The sequence below is a fragment of the Medicago sativa genome, chromosome 7 (genome assembly GCF_051527215.1).
Source record: "Medicago sativa cultivar Bolivia chromosome 7, Bolivia_mono, whole genome shotgun sequence".
Classification (NCBI taxonomy): Eukaryota; Viridiplantae; Streptophyta; class Magnoliopsida; order Fabales; family Fabaceae; genus Medicago; species Medicago sativa.
In genome coordinates, this window is record NC_140755.1 from 53,475,641 (window position 1) to 53,495,728 (window position 20,088).

Genomic DNA, 20,088 nt, shown 5'->3' on the forward strand with positions numbered 1-20,088 from the left:
TATAGTAATATCTTAATCCACAAGTCTATTTTGCATAATTAGAACATTGATTATATTAATTAGAAAGGAACATAATCTGTCAAAAAGGTATTCATGTTTCACTTACAATTCACTTACAAATATGAGTGGAAGTTATATTATCTACTTTTTTTTGCAAAGTAATATTATTAAGTTGAGTTTATAAATAATATTGTATCATTTTATGGGAATTACTATGCTTAAGAAGAACCTGAACGGACTTTGGTTGTTTACCTATCATTCTCATTTAAACTCATAAGTTTTACTTGATACTTGATAGTTCTTTCATGCAAAAGAAGATCGATGTAGATAAAGTGATTATAGTGAACACAAAGCATTAAATTTGAAAAAGATTATAGAAAAATTATACTATCCCTGATAGAAGTCATTAAAAAAAGAAAACAAGAGAAAAGTAAATTGGATGTAATATTAACTATGAGATAATATGAATTACATGAAGAACATTATCAAATTTGCTTAGTTAACTAACAACCCTTCTGTGTAAATTCTTGGTTGAGGATACAGCTGAATTGCAAAGTCAATATAACATTGATGCAAGTTCAAATAGTTCGTATCTTATGCTTCCCTTTTTAGAGTCCTATCGATTTCAGGAACAAATTACTTCCCACTTGTTCTGTTGTAGCCTGTCATTATGCAGACCATTGTCAATAACTGGTTCAGAAAAAGAATCTTCCGGAACTTCCTTAGCGTCATCATCGAGTAACTTCAATGGTTCCGACAAAGCCAGAGGTTCTTTATCTGGTGACATTCCTTGGCTTCCTTCTTTCAAATAAAGGCTAGATATTTCATCCCTATTGGTCTTTTCACCATCATCAGAACCAAGTTGCTTAATGAAATCAGGAGTCTTCCGAACCTTAGGGTTAACAGTCGTGAGTCTAGACACCGAACAAGAAGGATCCTTATCAACTAATCCATCAACATAGTTGAACTTCTGGGATGAACCATCTTTTCACCGAACAAGAAGTAAATAGTGATCACTGTCAGAACTATCAAATATTAAAGGAAAATGCTATGAGGTACGATAAAACAAACGACCTAGGCACAATCTTTATTACAACAATATTGAAAATTGGTTGTTAGTTATTCGTTAAATTTTGCACATGAGTTTCTTTACAACAATCTACTGCCTAAAATTAAAAATTAAAAAATAAAATCACGTTGTTGTGAGTATAAGAGGAAAACTTACACACTAAAGCACAGTGAAAATAAGAAGTACAAAGTAAAATAGGCTACTGAATGGTATCCACTAACTCTTTAGTTCGAACGAAATATAAGCTTTTTATGTTCTTTACTTACTAAGGATCAAATGGCTGAATAACGACATATACTTGGGAAATGTAAATTTCAAATCAGATTCTTCAACAAAATGATTATCTTCGTCCAAGAGAGAAGCAAAGGTGTATTGTCTGGGCACACTGCAAAGTAAAAAATGGTTTAAATTTTTACTTGTTTACCCATTTAATTAAAATACATAATACTAAATTCCATGAAATAAATAAATAAGGGATGTCAGATCAGATGGATATTCTACAAAGAAACAAGATGCAAGACTGTGTTAGTCACATGAATTGCAATATAATTTTCGGTACTAGTCACTTATATGAGCATTTAAGTTTTAGAGTATAAAACATGAATTTTCATTTATCAGATAATCAAAAGATAAATTCATAATCTTACCTTCCTTAATAACCATGTTAGATTTCAGCTTCTTTCTTGAAGGAAAATTCTGCCACAAAAATAATGTAATTAGACTTTTTTGCCGAAGTTTTTATGCACTTGACTTTTCCTAAAGAACAAATTGAAGCATTTTAAATCCTTAAAAAACTACTAATTTCTCAAGTGTTATTACCTCTAAACATAACAATGGCAGAACACATATTAAATTCATCAACCACGCATTTATATAAAAATTTAACAACATACGTTTTAATTGTCATCTTGGTTTTTGGGACTAAAAGATGAGATCTAAAATGAAAATGAACCATTCATAAATACATCAAAATATACAGTAATTATGAGGTTAAATATTTATAGCAGAACAACAAAAACCTATTCGGACTCTCATTTTAGGAATAAATTACCTCCCACGGAGCAAGGACCGAAGAGCATCGCAGATCTGGGTCAATGTCATGAAGAATTCTGCAACATAGCATACTGATACGCAATATGGGACTCGTAGTGCTCGACCGATTAATCGAGGAAATCACACTTGTTGATGAAAAATATAATATAAGAAATAAAGTCATTCTTGCCGCTGTATCCCTAGTGGTGGAGATAAATAAAAAAACAAAAAATCAACGATTGAAGTAATGAACAAAAGGTCATGGAAAATCAAATCTCAGCTATATTATATGTAGGTAAAGGTTTACTTAAACAAACTCACAGCATCATATATTTAAGAACTGAGGGACTGAACGAGTTGAATTGAGAATTGAGAGATCCTCTGACAGTAGAAGAACGTGAATCTTTGGGAAAGGTTGGTGAGCAGATGCAGCTATGGATCTCAAAACCCTATGAGAGAGAATTTGAGAGAGGTTAGGGTTTCCGTGTATCACATGACCTCGAGAGCATTTATAACTAGAGTTGTAAAAAAACCCAAGTCACAAAGCCCAAACAAATAAGCCCCCACCAAGCTCACTATATGACAGGAAAATTGCTCCTTAGACTGCCTAGTTTGCTCTCAGACACCCGATATTACCTTTTAACCTCCAATGGTAGTTAACCCACATATTACATATTTCAGGCTGCTTTCTTCCTCCTACACTATTCACCGACCAACTTTGTTCAATTTTTTTGCTATCTAACCATCTATGATAAAAAAAATCGTTTTTTTTTTTTTTTTTTGCTAAATCTTTGTCCAAAATCATTGAAGAATGATTGTTAAAAGATTTATACATACATTTGATGTCAAAAAAACGGATATCGCATCTTTAAAACCATTTACATTATTGCATTTTTCTTCCATGTTTTTGTTGGTTCTAACGTGAACTCGTAGAGGTAGTTAACTACCATATAGCTCCCAACAACAATTAACTACAATAGGTGCTAACGACGGTTATCAGTCATAGGAACCCAATATTCGGCCTTTTACGTTTTTTTTTCATTTTATTGCATTTAATGATTGAATTAAATTTTGATACTTATTTATTTTTTTACAATTTTTTGTTGTTTGTTGATAGTTATGGTTGAAAATGCAGTTGATAATTCAGATGAGTCAAAACCAGCTAATGTCGAGCCTTCTGTCGAATTGAAACCGTCCGAAGTTGAAGCTTCCGTTGATGTGAAATCAAATATTCTTAAAACTTTCGTTAATGTGAAACCTTATCTTGTTGGTTTTGTTGATGTGAAACCTCTTGTTGGTTTCACTAATGTGAAACCTTCTCTTCTTGGTTCTTATGTTTCCAAACTTCGTGATAATGAAATAAACACGACACCGTAATTTTTCACCGTAGATACAATGGAAAGTTGGAAATGAAATGATTAAAAGGGTTCCTCGACAAGCAACAAAGGCGAAGTTTACTTTCATTATATTTAGATAAATCTAATTTAAAGAAACCAATGTTAGTTTTGGCTTGTGAAAGTAGTGGCGAGTGCAAAGCACCCATGAAGAATTTGAAGCTTGAAGACACGGGCTGAAGGAAATGTGGGTGTTTATAGGCAGAGACGGACCCTGAAATTTTAAGTAGTTTCGACCATGTATATAACATTTATTTTCTAAAAGCATAAATATACATTATAATCAATCTCTGTAGTTTTTCGTATTCTTGAAACATTGAATGATTTTCAAATTTACAATGTCAATGAAAACATCACTCACTATAAGTAATCAAACAATTTTCAGTTGTTGCAGTTGTCACATTTAATATCAGAGACAACTCTAAATACAAATATACCAACAAAAAAATAAGCACTGCCAAAACTAATAATATAATTTCACTCAAATAATTAGAACTCATACTCAAATAAACATTACCAAAATAATTATATATATTTTGGGTTGTTAAATTATTAAAATAAATAGTATCTCTACCCCTTACCCCTATGTCCTTCTATTAGGCAAAAAAGTTACGATATAGAACTACACGTACAAGCAAAATGTAATAACAAGAAGAGGAATGCTAGTGTAACACCCACGTCGTGGCTTTCGATATCCCGCTAGGTGGATACGAAAGGTTCCCGACCTAAGGGGAACGGTTTAAGCCGCAAGGGACCCCCACGACAATAGTAGGAACCGAAACACATCGGAATGAGAGGGATCCGGAGGCCGTGTAGGTATGGGACAACATGGTTGAAGGAAGGCTTAAGAATTGTTAGGCACTACCCATATCAACAAGATGCATCTTCTTTTCGGGAGCTCAATCCATAGGAACTCCACAGTTAAGCGTGCTTGGCTTGGAGTAGTACTAGGATGGGTGACCTACCGGGAAGTTTCCTGGTAAGCATGTGAGTGAGGACAAAGCATGCTGAAAAGACTCGTGTTGGTTTGTGGGGTTAGTCGGCAATCCTGTAAGCAGTCTGGGATGTTACAGCTAGTGTAACACTCTTGAACCTAGGGGTGTGTAAAAATGTGGTTAATTGAATTGTATTCATAAACTAAACCATAAACTAAACCAAAATGGATCACAAAAAAAAAAAAAAAAACGGAACCATATTAAAGGGTTTATAAACTGAACCACCTGAACCACAAATTTAAACCAATTCAATTCAGTTAACCAAACTTAATTTAAAAACCATTTTTAACTTGTTTTGAACTCTTTATTATTTTCTTTTACCAATGTATAACCAAAATTTAATTTTAAGAAATATTACAAATTTATAAACAAAACATATATATGTCCACGTGAGCTTAGCTCAGTTGGTATGGACAATGCATAAAATATGCAAGGTCCGGGGTTCGAACCCCGACCACCACAAAAAAGAAAAACAAAACACACACAAACACACACATATATATATATATATATATATATATATATATATATATATATATATATATATATATAGGGGGCTGCTAACTTGCACCTACCTAAAAACACTAAGGTGCAAGTTAGCAAGCTACACCCACTTGTATTTTACTAAAACACATTTTAGTCTCTATTACGTGAGGGTTCAATTATTTCCAATTAATTTCGATGCATGCTGGGAACAAAAATATTTCATTAAATATTTCATCCCCTAATGAATACTATGATTCACATGACAACGTGATTTGATTCACACAACAACGTGATTTAGGCTGTGTTTGGTAACACAAAAAAGCTAGCTAATTGCTTTTAGCTGATAGCTTTTTTTGAGAAGCTATTTAAAGTAGCTTTTTAGCTTTTAGCTGATAGTTTTTCACATTTTCTTCCATTTATACCCTTTAATATTATTTTTAATTGAAAAAAACTACCCACGATAAAGAAAAAACTTCCCATGTTGTGTTAATGTTTTTTTACGGTTGCCTTATAAATTGATTTCTATTTGAATTTTTATTTCTTGTTTGGTTGGAAATATGGTTCTTAGGTTATTTTTTATTTTATTTTTTAAGATCAAATAACGTTAAATCAATTTAAAAAAAGGAAGGAAAAAAAATAGTCAAACTCACAAGTTTGACTTGCGATGTCCAATACGATGACGATAGGGTATTCCAGTGTCCCAGGGCACTAGGTAAGGATATTACTCCCTCCGGTCCTTATTATAAGAAACAATTGATTTTTTTGGTTCATTGTGTAAGCGATGTATTTAGTTTATATTTACATTAAGATACATTAATTATTCTATGAACCTAAAAAATCAACTTTTTCTTATAATAAGGGAGTAATATGGAAACTTTGCATTGAGAAATGATGAAAAGTGGAATATTCCACTTTAGAAAAGTCAAAAAGTTGTTGTCTTTAATAAAAAGTTTCAATTTTTAACTTTCTTAACTAGTACCCGGGGCACTGGTTAACACAAACCTTTAATAAAAGGGGAATTAGTCACTTTAGTCCCTGAATGGGGAACGATTCGTCAATTTAGTCCCTGAATGCAGATAAATTGCAAAATAGTCCCTGAATGTAGACTTTGTTAGTCAATTTAGTCCCTGAATGCAGACTCCGTTAGTCAATTTAGTCCCTGAATGTAGACTTCGTTAGTCACTTTAGTCCCTGAAATTGACCATGCAAGGACTGTTTTGCATATTATCTGCATTCAGGGACTAAATAGACGAATCGTTCCCCATTCAGGGACTAAAATGACTAATTCCCCTTAATAAAATTTTCACTTTGGGATAGTTCAATTTTATTTATTTATTTATGGTGTTATTAAATATCAAGTTTGAGGGTGTGTATATAGTAAAGTAAGGATTGTAGCTAGAAAAATAAAAACTTCCAATACTCTAGGGTGCAGTGAAAAAACAGAAGAAAAAGAAGGTGGCAGCACTCCACAGTTTCAAGTTCCAGAATCAAATTGGTTATTTGATTCATTCATGTCTTTCTCTCACTCCCAAATTGGTTATTTGATTCCACTGAATCAAAATTCCGAAGAAGAAGAAGAAGAAAAAGCTTCAACTCCAAAATTAGCTATAACAGATGGCATTAATATCATTGGAAGAAACAACGTTCCCGTCAATGACAAGAGGCTTAGCCGCAAACATCTCACCATAACCGCTTCTCCCAATGGCACTGCAAATCTGCATGTGGTATTATTTTAGTGTAATTTGTATTACAATGCCACCTCTATAACACTGACATTTCTGATCGAAAGCGTGTCAGGTGTCTAACACATATCAGACATCAACACGACACTGACACATTCATAAGTTTATGTTTTATTAGTTATTTTGGTTATCGAATTCGTTTTTAAATAGTCAAATTAGTCCTCGATGTGTTTTTTGTTTGTTAATGAAGTCCATGATATTATTAACAAAAGAGGCACTAAAGATGTGTTTGCAATTTCGATATATTTAAGGATTATTGTGGCACTGGCAGCATCTCACACATTCAGAGGCTAAAATGATTGTTTGCTCATTTGATAATAGATCCATTTAAGTAATTATATTGAAATATTAATAATGTGATGGACTGAGTTGATACAAATCTACAATTTTGGTCAACAAATTTGGTATTTAGGCTATGTTTGGATAAATAGCTTAATTATGCGCTTACAACAGAAACATGTAACATATAAGTGTGAATTATGTTTGAATAGAACACTATGGTGTCGTTTGATTCATGTAGCTGACCCCACGTAGTGGGATAAGGCTTATAAGGCAAAAGCTGCTTTCATAAGAAATCCTTGAAAACTCATGAAAATAAGCTGAAAACAGCTTATGGACATGTCATAAGCTGTTTTGATAAGCTTTCCCAACCACTCTCACAAGTGTTTATACCAGCATATACACTCAAATTAATCAAGTCAAATGGACTCTTGCTCATTTTTTAATTCCTGCAACTCAACCACCAAGTTAACATTATGTTTCCTGATGTTTTTCTTTTAATTAGTGATTTTTGCTTTGTGAATGTTAGGAAGGGACGAATCCAGTTGTTGTTAATTCGGGGAATAAGAGAAGGAAGCTTAACTCCAAAGAAACAGCTACCATTTCTAATGGAGATGTTATTGAGCTCATTCCCGGTCACCATCTTTTTAAATATCAAGTGTCGCAAAGATCTCCAAAGGTTGCAGACAATAAACATCATGTATGTGTATTTTGTTGTGTTGAATTTGTGTTATAACCACTATTATGTGTAGACTTCAATGAATGATTTCATTGTTTTGCGTGAAATATGCAGGAACGAGGAAAAATTGCAGCGACACAAAGGCATGATAAAATTGCTGTGACACAAAAGCATGGTTCTTCTCGGTCATGTGAAGAGCCTATTCGTGATTTCCGTGTAGCTGATGATCAAATACCTTGCACCTTTCGACTTTTGCGTGTGCAAGGGTTACCGCCTTGGGCAAATACTTCATCTGTTTCAATAAGTGATGTTATACAGGTAGTCAATGATTAGTTATATTATTATATGAGAAATGCTCTTTCTAGTTTCAATTTATAAATGTAACACAATTTTCAGCACATTCTCCACAATTGAGAGAAATTCATGTGGGTTCCGCCACTTCAGAATGAGTGTCTCTAAATAGGAGATTATGAGACTCGCATAATTTAATGTGATCCACACGAATTTATCTCAATCATGGGGAGTGTTGAAAAGAGAGTCTGAATTAGTGTGTTACTACTAGTACTCTTTTTAGTTATATTTGATATTATCGAACACTTTTTGTGGTGTTGTCTTGAAATGAATGTTTTAACTTTCAACCATCTGCTAAGAATAATCACACAGTGCTTCAATAGAAAGCTTGCCTTGTTTCATGATTGGCTTGATAATTATTTTTCATAAAAAACACAAGTTGAATTTCATGTTGGAAAACTTTGGAACTATTTGACTTATTTCAATGGTTATTGTTGGTAGGGGGATATTCTAGTTGCTGTCCTTTCAAACTACATGGTAGACGTTGACTGGTTGGTTCCTGGTATGTCTTTTGTGGTTGTTCTAGTTTTTTTCGAAATTGACTCCTCTTTTCTTGTTCTGTTTTCTTCTATTACTGATTTTCCCTGCTTGCATTCTCACTTCAATTGTATTCTTGAACCTGCTCTGAGATGTTGCACCATTTTCTTTAAACTGTTTAGAAGTTTGTTGTTCTTCTTTGTATTTTGAAATTGCTTGCTGCAGTTGAGTTGTTAATACTTTTCTCTGCCCTTCCTTCCCGCATTCCTTCGTACTAGCATATGATAAAATATAATCAAAAGCCCCAACTCCACATAGTTTGTATGGCAACAAGGATAACACATACCCTGTCTGATGATTTTTATTAAGAAATTATATTAGTGTACTTTGCATATTTGGCAGGACTAGAGTTGTAAATTTTTGGCATATTTGTGTACATTTTGATTGAAGTCCTTTTGTTTTCTCTTATCTCATTTTAGTGAGTTTCTCTCTTCCATTATTTTCTTGGTGTAGCATGTCCAGCACTTTCAAAAGTTCCCCATGTGCTTGTTCTTCACGGAGAGAGTGATGAGAGGGTGGCTTGCATTAAGGTTTGGCAACCTGCTTTGGCAGATTAAATATGTAAGATTTGTTAAACAAATGTTAACTTCATAATGCTATGGTTTTTAGAGAAGCAAACCTAAAAATTGGATTCTGCACAAACCGCCACTGCCAATTTCATTTGGGACACACCACTCAAAGGCCATGTTTCTTGTATATCCTCGAGGAATAAGAGTCATTATACATACAGCAAACTTAATTTATGTAGATTGGAACAATAAAAGCCAATGTCTATGGATGCAAGATTTTCCATGGAAAGATCAAAATAGTCCGAGCAAGGGATCCAGATTTGAAAATGATTTGGTTGAATATCTCAGTGCATTGAAGGTATATATGTCGGTCTTTTTTACTTCAAAAACTGAGTATATGATCTTAAGAGAAAAATGGTGCTACAATTGCATTGATGTGACAAAAATAATAAATAATACAACAAAAGCCTTTTCAAACATAGTGTGGTAAACTACTTGAACTAAGGATGCCATTATGTCCCATACTGCTAAACAACTGGATCAAATTTTTTGAGCCTACACTGTTCTGAAAGTATCTGCCATATCATTTTTACTTTCTCTTCTGAAGAAGCTTTTCCTTTGATTAAATGAATTTATAGCATTTCTAATTATCAACAGAAGTTGACCTAAATCTTGTTGATTGATTGGGTTTGTTAGTAGGGTTTGTATTATGGCTATCCATATCATTTATATCGTGACTTGTTTGGTGGTTCAGTGGCCAGAATTCTCTGTTAATCTTCCATCCCTTGGAAACTTCAGTATATGCCCCTCATTTTTCAAGAAGTTCGATTATAGTGATGCAATGGTATGGTTTCCATTCACCATTTTTAAATTTATACTCTTGTTAGTCATAGGTTATTATTTATTAGTTATTATTTCTTTAGCATGATTTCTTACATTGTTGGAACATTGTACATCAGGATATATGATGCTTTTTGCATTATGTTCAGGTTAGATTAATTGCATCTGTACCCGGATATCATTCTGGTAATGGTTTGAAAAAGTGGGGACATATGAAGCTTCGTTCTGTGCTCCAAGAGTGTACATTTGATAAGGAGTTTAAGAAATCCCCCCTTGTTTATCAGGTACTGTTAGGCTGTAGGCTAAGTTATATTTTTTTACGGTTCCAGTTGGTTCGCGATTAATCTTAATTCCTTACTTTATTCCTATGTTTGATGAAGAAATCAATGTCAAAGTATCATACTATGCTTGTATTTTCTTCATTTTCATTGTCTTTTATGGTAGTGCTTTCTGATCAAAATGCATCTTTTTGTGATAGATTTTAGATAACTGCGGTATTAATGTTTAGTTTTGATGACATCACTTAGCCCATATCTATTGCAGTTCTCCTCCCTTGGCTCTTTAGATGAAAAATGGATGGTTGAACTGGCATCATCTATGTCAGCAGGTCTCTCTGAAGATAAAGTACCCCTTGGTATGGGGGAGCCTCAAATAATATGGCCTACTGTAGAAGATGTTAGATGCTCTATTGAGGTAAGTATATTGGTCTTGATGATGCTTTTTTATATTCTGAAAAAAGAAAACTACTTCTGGTTTGCATTTCATGGTCATTTTAAAGGTTATATTTCCCACTTTACGGCTTGTGTATAGTGTTGGGTGAGCAAGAGCGGCTGTATTAGCAAAAATAAGAAAGAGTCCCCACGTCATTGTGAACAAGTATTGGTAAAAGAAATTAGTTTTTGAGTGTCATATTTATTTTGAAACATTATATTTAGGAACTCACACAAAATCCATGGAAATTCAGGACACCTTAATTAGAAGGAGGATAGATTTTATGTTTCTACAAAAAACTAATTGGTTAGGAGTTAGGAGAATAGAATCAAACGTATCAGAATTTATGCTATTGTATACAGTAAAAAAACATTTATAAATATTGTAGACATTATTGCAGCTAAGCATTGTAAAAAAAAAGAGGGTGTCAAAAGTTCAGGTAATAGGGTCATAGATCTAAAAGCTTTAGGAGGATTTAAAAGATGGTTGAAGCTGGGCATAAAACCGTGAACATGATTAGTGCATATGTGCTAAACACAATGTGAAGTTTTAGGAGGATTTAAAAGCTTTTAGTTCATGAAACGAAATACTTTGTAAAATAATATTTTTCTGTGAGATTTTTTAGGTAGGACATCTAAAAGGTATTGGGTTGTCTGTCGGGGTAGTATAAGGGATGTTAAGACAAAGGTTAAAATTGTCTTGGATTTTTGCTGCAACTTTTGATTTTACTATAACTGATAAGTACTTGGGTATTATGGGGTGCCCAAGTATCTCTTCGAGTAGTATGGGATGTTCGATTGAGTATTTAAGTGGCCTGGTGCTTCCCCCTTGATAGCTAGCTTGTGGGGAGGGTTTCCCAAGTGCTAGGATACTTATCAACTGGTCTCAGAGCTTGGTTGGCGGTGGCTCAGAAAGTGATACCTATGAAGGGGTTGACCGGAAAGGCCGAGTTAATTGCTGTCGCGTGCAGCCGCCAGGATGTTGGCTCTCAGGGGCAGTGTTATGATAGAGACTTGAGTATTACGATTTACAAGGTGGTGTGATGGGATAACATGTAAGCAAAGATTAAGCTTAAAAGAGTGTGATCTGAAATTTTATCTTTGTATAAAGGATGAAAATTGGAATAAATATAAAGTGGCTAAGCACACACTATGAAGGTACCGTGCGAAGCTAAGTAAGAGCACTAACACTACAAAAGTTGAACGAGGCATCCATAAACTTAATAAAAACAGGGAAAGAAGAAGAGGCTTGAACAACTGGGTGAGAATATGCATAAGGAATAAAAGGGCAACCCGGTGCACTAAGGCTCCCGCATACGCAGGGTCCGGGAAGGGGTCCCACCATTATTGGTGTATTGTACGCAGCCTTACCCTGTTTTTTACACAAGAGGCTGTTATTTCGTGAAAATATTGATGAGGGAAAATATTGATCACCAAACAATATCAAGGAAAGACGGAAGTGTTTTTTTCGTGAACTCTTTAAAGAGGAGGATCAGACCTGGTCCTACTTGGGTGTTTGTGTTGTTACCCATCTCTTGTTTTGTCCTCTTGTACTGTCCAGTACCTTACATTTTTGCAAATTAAACAGGCCCTGAATCATATTCGATTGACACTTATGCTGCACACCACTTGACCACTGATGCATCCATAATTTTAATCGTTGGATTCATTGTACAGCATTGATAATATCCTATGCAATGGTTAAAATAATGGCTGTAACAGTTGATCATTTTAAAAATGCTGTACTACTGTGCATAATTGTCCGGATCAAGGCAGCACTGGTAATATATTGAAGTTCTAGGTCTTACCTGCTTATTTTTCAAATAGCTAGACCTGGACCAACGTATCAGTCTGTATTTATGTAGATCAAAATTTTGGAACTTGTAAGAATAAGTTTGGTGTTCGAAACGAAGAAATATAGAATGAAGAACTCAAATAATAATCAGAAGTTATGTTACAGTATAGGAAATTGGCAACTTTATTTTAATGATTATTAATCTGTTTGTGTGTGTGTATAGGGTGGATAAGTAATACCTACACCCTTTCCTATCCTTGCGAAATTTACCCAGAGCCACTTAACTATGCCCGTATTAGATCATATTAGGTAATATTCTTGTGGTACCCGTTGCATTTAGGCCCAATGTTCATCCCTTTTCTAGCTTCACCTGTGGTTTTTGGTGATAACTTGATAAATAATAGAAATGCTTAATGGCTTGAACAATTATTTTAAGTTTATTTTTATTTCACCATCTTTTATTTCATAGTTGAATTTTTAAGCGCAACTTTCCAAACATCTTTGTCATTTATATTCTGTAGGGCTATGCTGCTGGAAGTGCAATCCCAAGTCCTATGAAGAATGTAGAGAAGGCATTTTTGAAAAAGTATTGGGCAAAATGGAAAGCAAACCATACTGGCCGCACGTAAGTGTATTTTATCATTCAGTTGAAGTTATAATAGCACATTCAAAGGAGGATTTACGGGTGAGACTAGCAGTTGCCTACTTCACTTGAGATAAACCCGCATTGTCAAATAGCGATTATAGCGTTACAACATAGCTGGTTTTGATTAATCGCTATGAAAACCACAACACTATCCTAGTTTTGCTATTAGGGCAATAGCAGCCGCTATTCCAGTTTCTGCTAGATAATGTAGCAGCAAGCCAGCAATAGTGGTAAAAAGAGAATTTTAGGGTGTTATAAAATAATAAAACTTAAGAATCTAAATGTGTGCCAAATGGGACCTATTTTTAAAATGGAAAAACATAAGAGTCATTGAGTATTACTTCTATATTCACCGTCATACGGAAACCTTTCAACATGTAAGCTATGCTCTGCGTCCCTTTTTTATTTGTATTCAACCGATATGCGGCTTCCGCTATTTGCCCACAATGCTATTTCACATAGCAGAATTTTGGCGTTCTAGTTTTTTCCGCGATCTGCTATTGCTAACACTGAGATAAACCCACATGGTGGACTTACACCGCTAAGTTTCAACTAATTTCCAGCCTCCTCTACTTTCCTGTTCCCACCCATTGATTATGGTGTATATTAATTACATCTTTCTCACACAGTCCTCACGCCTATACCTCATTCCCCACCATTACTGCGGTGAAGCAGCTAGTTAGGATACACACTCTCTCTCTTTTAGTCATTATCAGATGCATCACAGCTCACATTGCTGTCATCAGGTGCTAGCCCTTTCTTGGGCCTTCCCACAATCCCGCATAAACTTTAATGACGTTGGGCCTGAGTTTGCAACATTAATACATTTGAACTCTCAGACGTAAACGTATAAAAATTGGCACCCTGATAGACGATAGTTGGGGTCTGTTTGAATAGTGTTTTCAAATTCTATTTTCTATTTCTAAATACTATAAAGAAAACAAAAAAACCTGTTTCATAATTTGTTTTTCAAAATTCTTTTACATAACTGACTCTTGTTTTATCAATTAAAAAAGCAAAATGGCCAAAGAATGTTTGTTTTGGTTTTCTATTTTTATTTTTTTGTTGTGTCAAAATCAAGAAAACATGCTAAGAACTGTCACTTTTCATTCGTGGTATATAAAGCACTTTTTTTTTTTTTTTTTTTTTTAAATTACCAAATTTATTTTTTTTCTTCTCAAAAATAGTTTATAAATGTTGATTTTTAAAATAGTTTTCACAAACGAAAATTCAAAACACAATCAAACAAGACCTTAATTTCGCCAATTTGGTGGAAAAGTAGATGAGGCGACAGGGGATCACAACCCGTGACTATAAATAGAAATTATAATATCATAATGGCAGAAGAAATAATTATAATAATTTTAATTTACAGGGTAGTTTACATAAGGTAGTGGTGGACGATGGGAGTTACTCTTTTACATCCCTCATCACTGCTGCAGTATCCATTTGATTATGAATTGGAGGAGTTTTCTGAAATGAAGATTGAGTTTTCTAAACCTACTTGGAAACTGAATATATCTCCGATTTCTTGGTAGTTTATGAAAAATTGTGTCTCACCAATTACACCTATTTCTTTTTTGCTGTTTCAGCCGTGCAATGCCACATATAAAGACTTTTGCTCGATACAATAATCAGAATCTCGCGTAAGAACTTTATCAGACTTATTCTCTGCTCTTCGAATATTTTTTGTCATTTAGTGCACTGCTAAGCTATGCTATATATAGTTAACTATGAAACACAATGTTCCCAAATAGTTGGTTCTGTTTAACTTCTTCAAATCTGAGCAAAGCTGCCTGGGGAGCTCTTCAGAAGAATAATAGTCAGTTGATGATTCGTTCATACGAGGTATGTTGTTTTTTTGTCAGACTGTTGCTGTTACTTATTAGCAATTCAGACCCAAGAAAATTGATCGGCTACATTGTTTTAAAAGCTTCCATAATGACACTGACACATACAAGTGTCTGAAACTGTATAAAAGAGTGATTTCTCTAATTATTGTTTCTTCTGCTTGGAGGATTTGTCAAATACATTTTACCCAGTTCTCTAGAAGATGCACTAAATATTTTTATGCATATTTCCTTACAGTTGGGAGTGCTCTTTCTACCGTCATTATTGAAACCTGGATGTGGATTTTCTTGTACCAGTAATGTTAAACTATCGAAGGTAGCATACACCTCCTTTTACTCTTTCGTGATGTTTTATGCTTGATATGATTGATCGTCAACTGGTTAGAGAAAAAAGATCTTCTGATCATGGAAATGGGAAAGGAAAAATGACAGCCGTGCTAACAAACAAATAATTACAGGATAAATCCCCTGCACAGGAAACATCTAAAATGAAGAAAACAAAACTAGTGACCCTGACTGCGCCGACAAGGGATACTACACATTCATCATCTGAAGTTATCATCCAGTTACCCGTGCCCTATGAGCTCCCTCCATTGCCATACTCTTCCGAAGGTTGTGCCCTGTTACTCTACCGTTCTAAGTGGGCTGACCCATGTTGTGTTTTCTAATTATCATTTCCCTCTGCAGATGTGCCCTGGTCTTGGGACCAGCGATATTTTAAGAAAGATGATTATGGTCAAGTTTGGCCTCGGATGTAAGCATTTCAAGATTGACGGCATTGTTAGTGTTCATATGAGTTGGTCCCTTCTCCCCTGTCTAGTTCAAATGTGGAAAATTTGAAGCACGTGACACAATTGGTTTTGCAACCTGGAGATTTCTTATGCAATTATGCGTCTTGCATTGGACTGAGGTATTTCATTCTTCATTTTACTTTTTTTGTCAAAAATCAAGTTGAACTGCTTTTGAAATAAGATGTACCAAAAGTAAAATGTTGGTGAGGACGTGGAAAATTATGGTGACTTGCGTGCTAACTGAATTAATGTCACTTTTCAGGGTACCAAGTCTCTACCGAAGCAATAATCCTTTGTTTTTCTTTGCTTTAGAGATCCATTTCTTTTATCGGATGTGTATGTTTAAAGTGAGTGATCACTCTGTCAATGCTTTAGCACTGTGTAAGTAGTCTTAGTGCATGTTTGGAATCATTGTGAGTTTGACGAAATCACGGTGATACCGTGATTTTGTTGGAGGATGGATATGGTAGAAGTAGTCTTGTGCTTCCTAGCTTTGGAATTTGTCTGTGTTGAAGCTACTAAGAACGCTTTCTCCCTTTGCTAAACTCTTCAAACTGGTCACAAAACCCAATTTTCACAAATGTATGATTCAATTTGAAACTCCAATGAGAAAATGACAATAGCATTGCCTTTTCTTTTATACTACAATGATTTAAGACGTTCAGTGGCTTTCATAATCGAGCATTGCTGCCAGCATAGATAAATCTTGGAAAAAAATATGGTTGTGATATTTTACTAAAAAGATATTGATAGAAGTATCCTTTAATTAAAATTAGTTTAAACAAGTGACAAATATGTTTTTCCCTAAGAGAATAAGGTGTAAGGTGCTAACTTAAACCTTCATGATTTTTTATATATTTTTTTTTGTAGATACCTTTATGATTTTAGATGGATGAAAATTTGCTGCCCATATGTATATTATTTATTTATTTTAATAAACTATGATATTGTTTGTCATTTAATGTATATGTTATTTAAATTATTTATTATTTTAAAATGTCTGAATATCTATCTTTTATTTTGATTTACAATGATGGTTAATATTGTTCGTTCTATCCGTTTTTCTATTGTATTTAATTGTATATAGAATGAAAATAACATATTTGATAAATAAGATTAAAATGATGTGTTTTTAGTGTCAAATATTGTTTCTATTGTTGTAGATTGTCTTCCTATTGTTGTGGATCGTTTATATTTTAATGGGATTTAACTAATTTTTTAATTGATAATTTAAAAAATGTTATAAAAATGATAAAATAGTTTAAATATTATGGGGTAAAAGTGGAATGAAAAAATCCAATGCAAATTGATGTACTCAATATATTGTTATTATAGATACTAGTATTTAGAAAGACAAGCTTTGTTTTTCTTGCACTAACGCGTGTAAATTATAAGCAATTTTTTTTATTGAAATTTTGATTATGATTAATAATAAATTATGTTGCTTGTTCAAAAAAAATAATAAATTATGTTTATCTTTTACCAATAATATAACAAATATAATAAATATTCTTCTCTTTTTTAATAACATCAACAATATATCATTCAAAAACAAATTTGTTTAAGGGTATAATTAAAAAAAGGGTCATGTTAACCGGTGTCTCCGGGACATTGGTTAAGGAAGTTAAAAGAGAAAATTTTAAATTAAAAATGTCATTTTTTATATTAAGACCTTGAATGCACTAGTTCCAATATAACATTATTACATTGAGCTTCCTTAACTAGTGTCCCGGAGGCACTGGTTAACATTTCCCTTAAAATAATGCAAAATTCAGCCAAAAAAATCATGTATTTATTTTATATCATGTTATAGATAAATATTCTACAAACAACATACGTTATTTTTCTTAAAACTAAGTTAACATATGTTGACTTATAACGCCATTTATACAGTAAGTTAAAGAATTCAACTTTTAGTGAATTCAACTTCTCTCTAAACTTTCTTTCTCCTTCGTTCATTGAGGAGGGGTGGTTTTAGGTCATTTTTTGATCTAGAATCACCCCTCTACATCTTTCCCCCATTTCTTTCAAACTAAATAAGTGGTTTTCACATATATCAAGTTTTTCCTTTTATGTTTTTTGTGATTTCGTCGTCTAAGTGCGGTGTTCTGTTGTTCGTCGTCTTGTGCGGTGTTTGATTTTGCGTCTTGTCGCGGTATTTGTTTAGTTCATATCGAAAGATCGACATCAGTCAATTACAAATTCAACCAATGATTTGGGCGTCAACGTTGCAGATCCGGAAGCATGGGTATTTCGGTGACTTATGTTTTATCATATTATTTGTAGGCATTTTGCTGTTTATACTATTAACTTAGGTGTTGTGAGTTTGTTCACATATTCACCTTTTATGTTTTTAGCGATGTTTGTATCTGATGTACTCTATTGATTTGAATGAATGAATATCGTTTTGTTTTTGTCCAAAACAAAAATATGTTGACTTATTCAATTTTTCTTTATATCTAATAAAATAATTAAATTTTCTATACATAGATAAATGGGATACTACCTTTTGATATAACATTTTTTCATTCAATTTTTCTATTAATTAACTAAAGATAAATGAAGGTTGACTCTAACCAAATGGATTTTGACTTTTGCAATATGACAAGTTAAAATTTGAATCTCAACAAATGATTACTCTCATTGTAGAAATAGAACCTATAAAAATGAAGAAAAAAATATAGGGTTAATACATTTTTACCCCCTGTAATATAGACGAGTTCCGGTTTTCCCCCCTGTAAAAAAGATTCTTTCGATTCCAACCCTGAAATATGAAGATTCCGTCGAAAACACCCCTGGTCAAATTTGGCACACGCCAGGTGCTGATGTGGCGCGCCACGTCACCTTTTTTGATGACGTGGCACGCTGACTGTATAATTATTTTATTTTTTATTTTTTTAATAGGGACACGTGGCATTTCCTATTTTTTAATAAAAAAATATTTTTTTAATAAAAAAAATATTTTTTTAATAATTAAAAAAATATTTTTTTTAAGTTTTTTTTAAAAAAATTTTTAAAAAAAATAAAAAAACGAAAAAAATTCTTAACAAATAAAAAAAATTCTGGAAAAAAAAAATTACCGAAAATTTTTTAAAAAAATTGGAAAAATTAATAAAAATGAAAACAAAAATCTGGAAAATTTTAAAAATAAAAAGTAAAATCTGGAAAAATTAAAAAAATGAAAACATTATGGAAAAAATTAATAAATTTTGAAAAATTCATATTTCCAGATTTTTTCAATACCGGAAAAATGAAAAAAAAATCATATTTTTTTTCGGAAAGTACTTGTCATTCAACCGTATAACATGATTTATATACCGGTGTCAATCAATATACATTGTATCCTGTTATTTCGACATGGTTTTTATAAATATGAATAATCTTCAAATTTTTGAAAATGACCAATCTTGAAATTTTTGAAAAAAGATTAATCATATTTACAAAAACTAAATTTTCGAAAAAAAAAATATAAAAAAAAATATGGTAATTGAGTCAAACATAATTCAAATTTTTTTCGAAAAACATACAAACTGCTCAAAACATTTTTTATGTTAGTGTCTACTAGTTTCAATGGTATTTGAGTCAAACATAATTTATATTTCTTTTACTATTTGAACTTCTACTATTTAAATATTTTTTTCGAAAATTCATATTTTTTTATCTTTTTTTTTCGAAAATTTAGTTTTTGTAAATATGATTAATCTTTTTTCAAAAATTTCAAGATTCATCATTTTCAAAAATTTGAAGATTAATCATATTTATAAAAACCATGTCCGAATAACAAGATACAATGTATATTGATTGACACCGGTATATAAATCATGTTATACGGTTGAATGACAAGTACTTTCCGAAAAAAAAATATGATTTTTTTTTCATTTTTCCGGTATTGAAAAAATCTGGAAATATGAATTTTTCAAAATTTATTAATTTTTTCCATAATGTTATCATTTTTTTAATTTTTCCAGATTTTACTTTTTATTTTTAAAATTTTCCAGATTTTTGTTTTCATTTTTATTAATTTTTCCGATTTTTTTAAAAAAATTTCGGTAATTTTTTATTTTTTTTCATTTTTTTTATTTGTTAAGAATTTTTTTCGTTTTTTTTTATTTTTTTAAAAAAATTTTTTAAAAAAAACTTAAAAAAAATATTTTTTTAATTATTAAAAAAATATTTTTTTATGAAAAAATAGGAAATGCCACGTGTCCCTATTAAAAAAATAAAAAATAAAAATAATTATACAGTCAGCGTGCCACGCCATCAAAAAAGGTGACGTGGCGCGCCACATCAGCACCTGGCGTGTGCCAGATTTGACCAGGGGTGTTTTCGACGGAATCTTCATATTTCAGGGTTGGAATCGAAAGAATCTTTTTTACAGGGGAG

General features: G+C 32.6%; 2 protein-coding genes across 2 annotated transcripts; one reads left to right on the top strand and one right to left on the bottom strand.

Moving 5' to 3' along the window:
* Positions 1-485: 485 nt before the first annotated feature.
* LOC146906760 (uncharacterized) lies at positions 486-2,585 on the bottom strand. The gene is made up of 5 exons (XM_085727203.1): positions 2,423-2,585; positions 2,121-2,301; positions 1,717-1,765; positions 1,336-1,454; positions 486-984 (listed from the first exon to the last, which is right to left on the bottom strand). Exons 4-5 carry the CDS (start codon positions 1,361-1,363, stop codon positions 626-628), a joined length of 387 nt encoding a protein of 128 aa, XP_085583329.1. The 5' UTR covers positions 1,364-1,454; positions 1,717-1,765; positions 2,121-2,301; positions 2,423-2,585; the 3' UTR covers positions 486-625.
* A 3,867-nt stretch (positions 2,586-6,452) lies between these two features.
* TDP1 (tyrosyl-DNA phosphodiesterase-like protein) lies at positions 6,453-16,353 on the top strand. Its single transcript, XM_085723522.1, has 16 exons — positions 6,453-6,700; positions 7,527-7,697; positions 7,791-7,994; positions 8,469-8,529; positions 9,018-9,094; positions 9,174-9,431; positions 9,828-9,917; positions 10,063-10,197; positions 10,457-10,606; positions 12,940-13,043; positions 14,657-14,710; positions 14,822-14,912; positions 15,153-15,230; positions 15,373-15,526; positions 15,602-15,824; positions 15,968-16,353. Exons 1-15 carry the CDS (start codon positions 6,488-6,490, stop codon positions 15,670-15,672), a joined length of 1,911 nt encoding a protein of 636 aa, XP_085579648.1. The 5' UTR covers positions 6,453-6,487; the 3' UTR covers positions 15,673-15,824; positions 15,968-16,353.
* Positions 16,354-20,088: the final 3,735 nt, after the last annotated feature.

Bases quoted from the DNA above. Each gene is read 5' to 3' on its own strand.
- TDP1 (XM_085723522.1), top strand. From the start codon at position 6,488: ATGTCTTTCTCTCACTCCCAAATTGGTTATTTGATTCCACTGAATCAA. The intron at 7,698-7,790 runs GTATGTGTATTT...TGAAATATGCAG, and splicing joins TTGCAGACAATAAACATCAT to GAACGAGGAAAAATTGCAGC. The intron at 15,231-15,372 runs GTAGCATACACC...AAATAATTACAG, and splicing joins GTAATGTTAAACTATCGAAG to GATAAATCCCCTGCACAGGA.
- LOC146906760 (XM_085727203.1), bottom strand. From the start codon at position 1,363: ATGTCGTTATTCAGCCATTTGATCCTTA. The intron at 985-1,335 runs GTAAGTAAAGAA...TTCGGTGAAAAG, and splicing joins ATTCAGCCATTTGATCCTTA to ATGGTTCATCCCAGAAGTTC.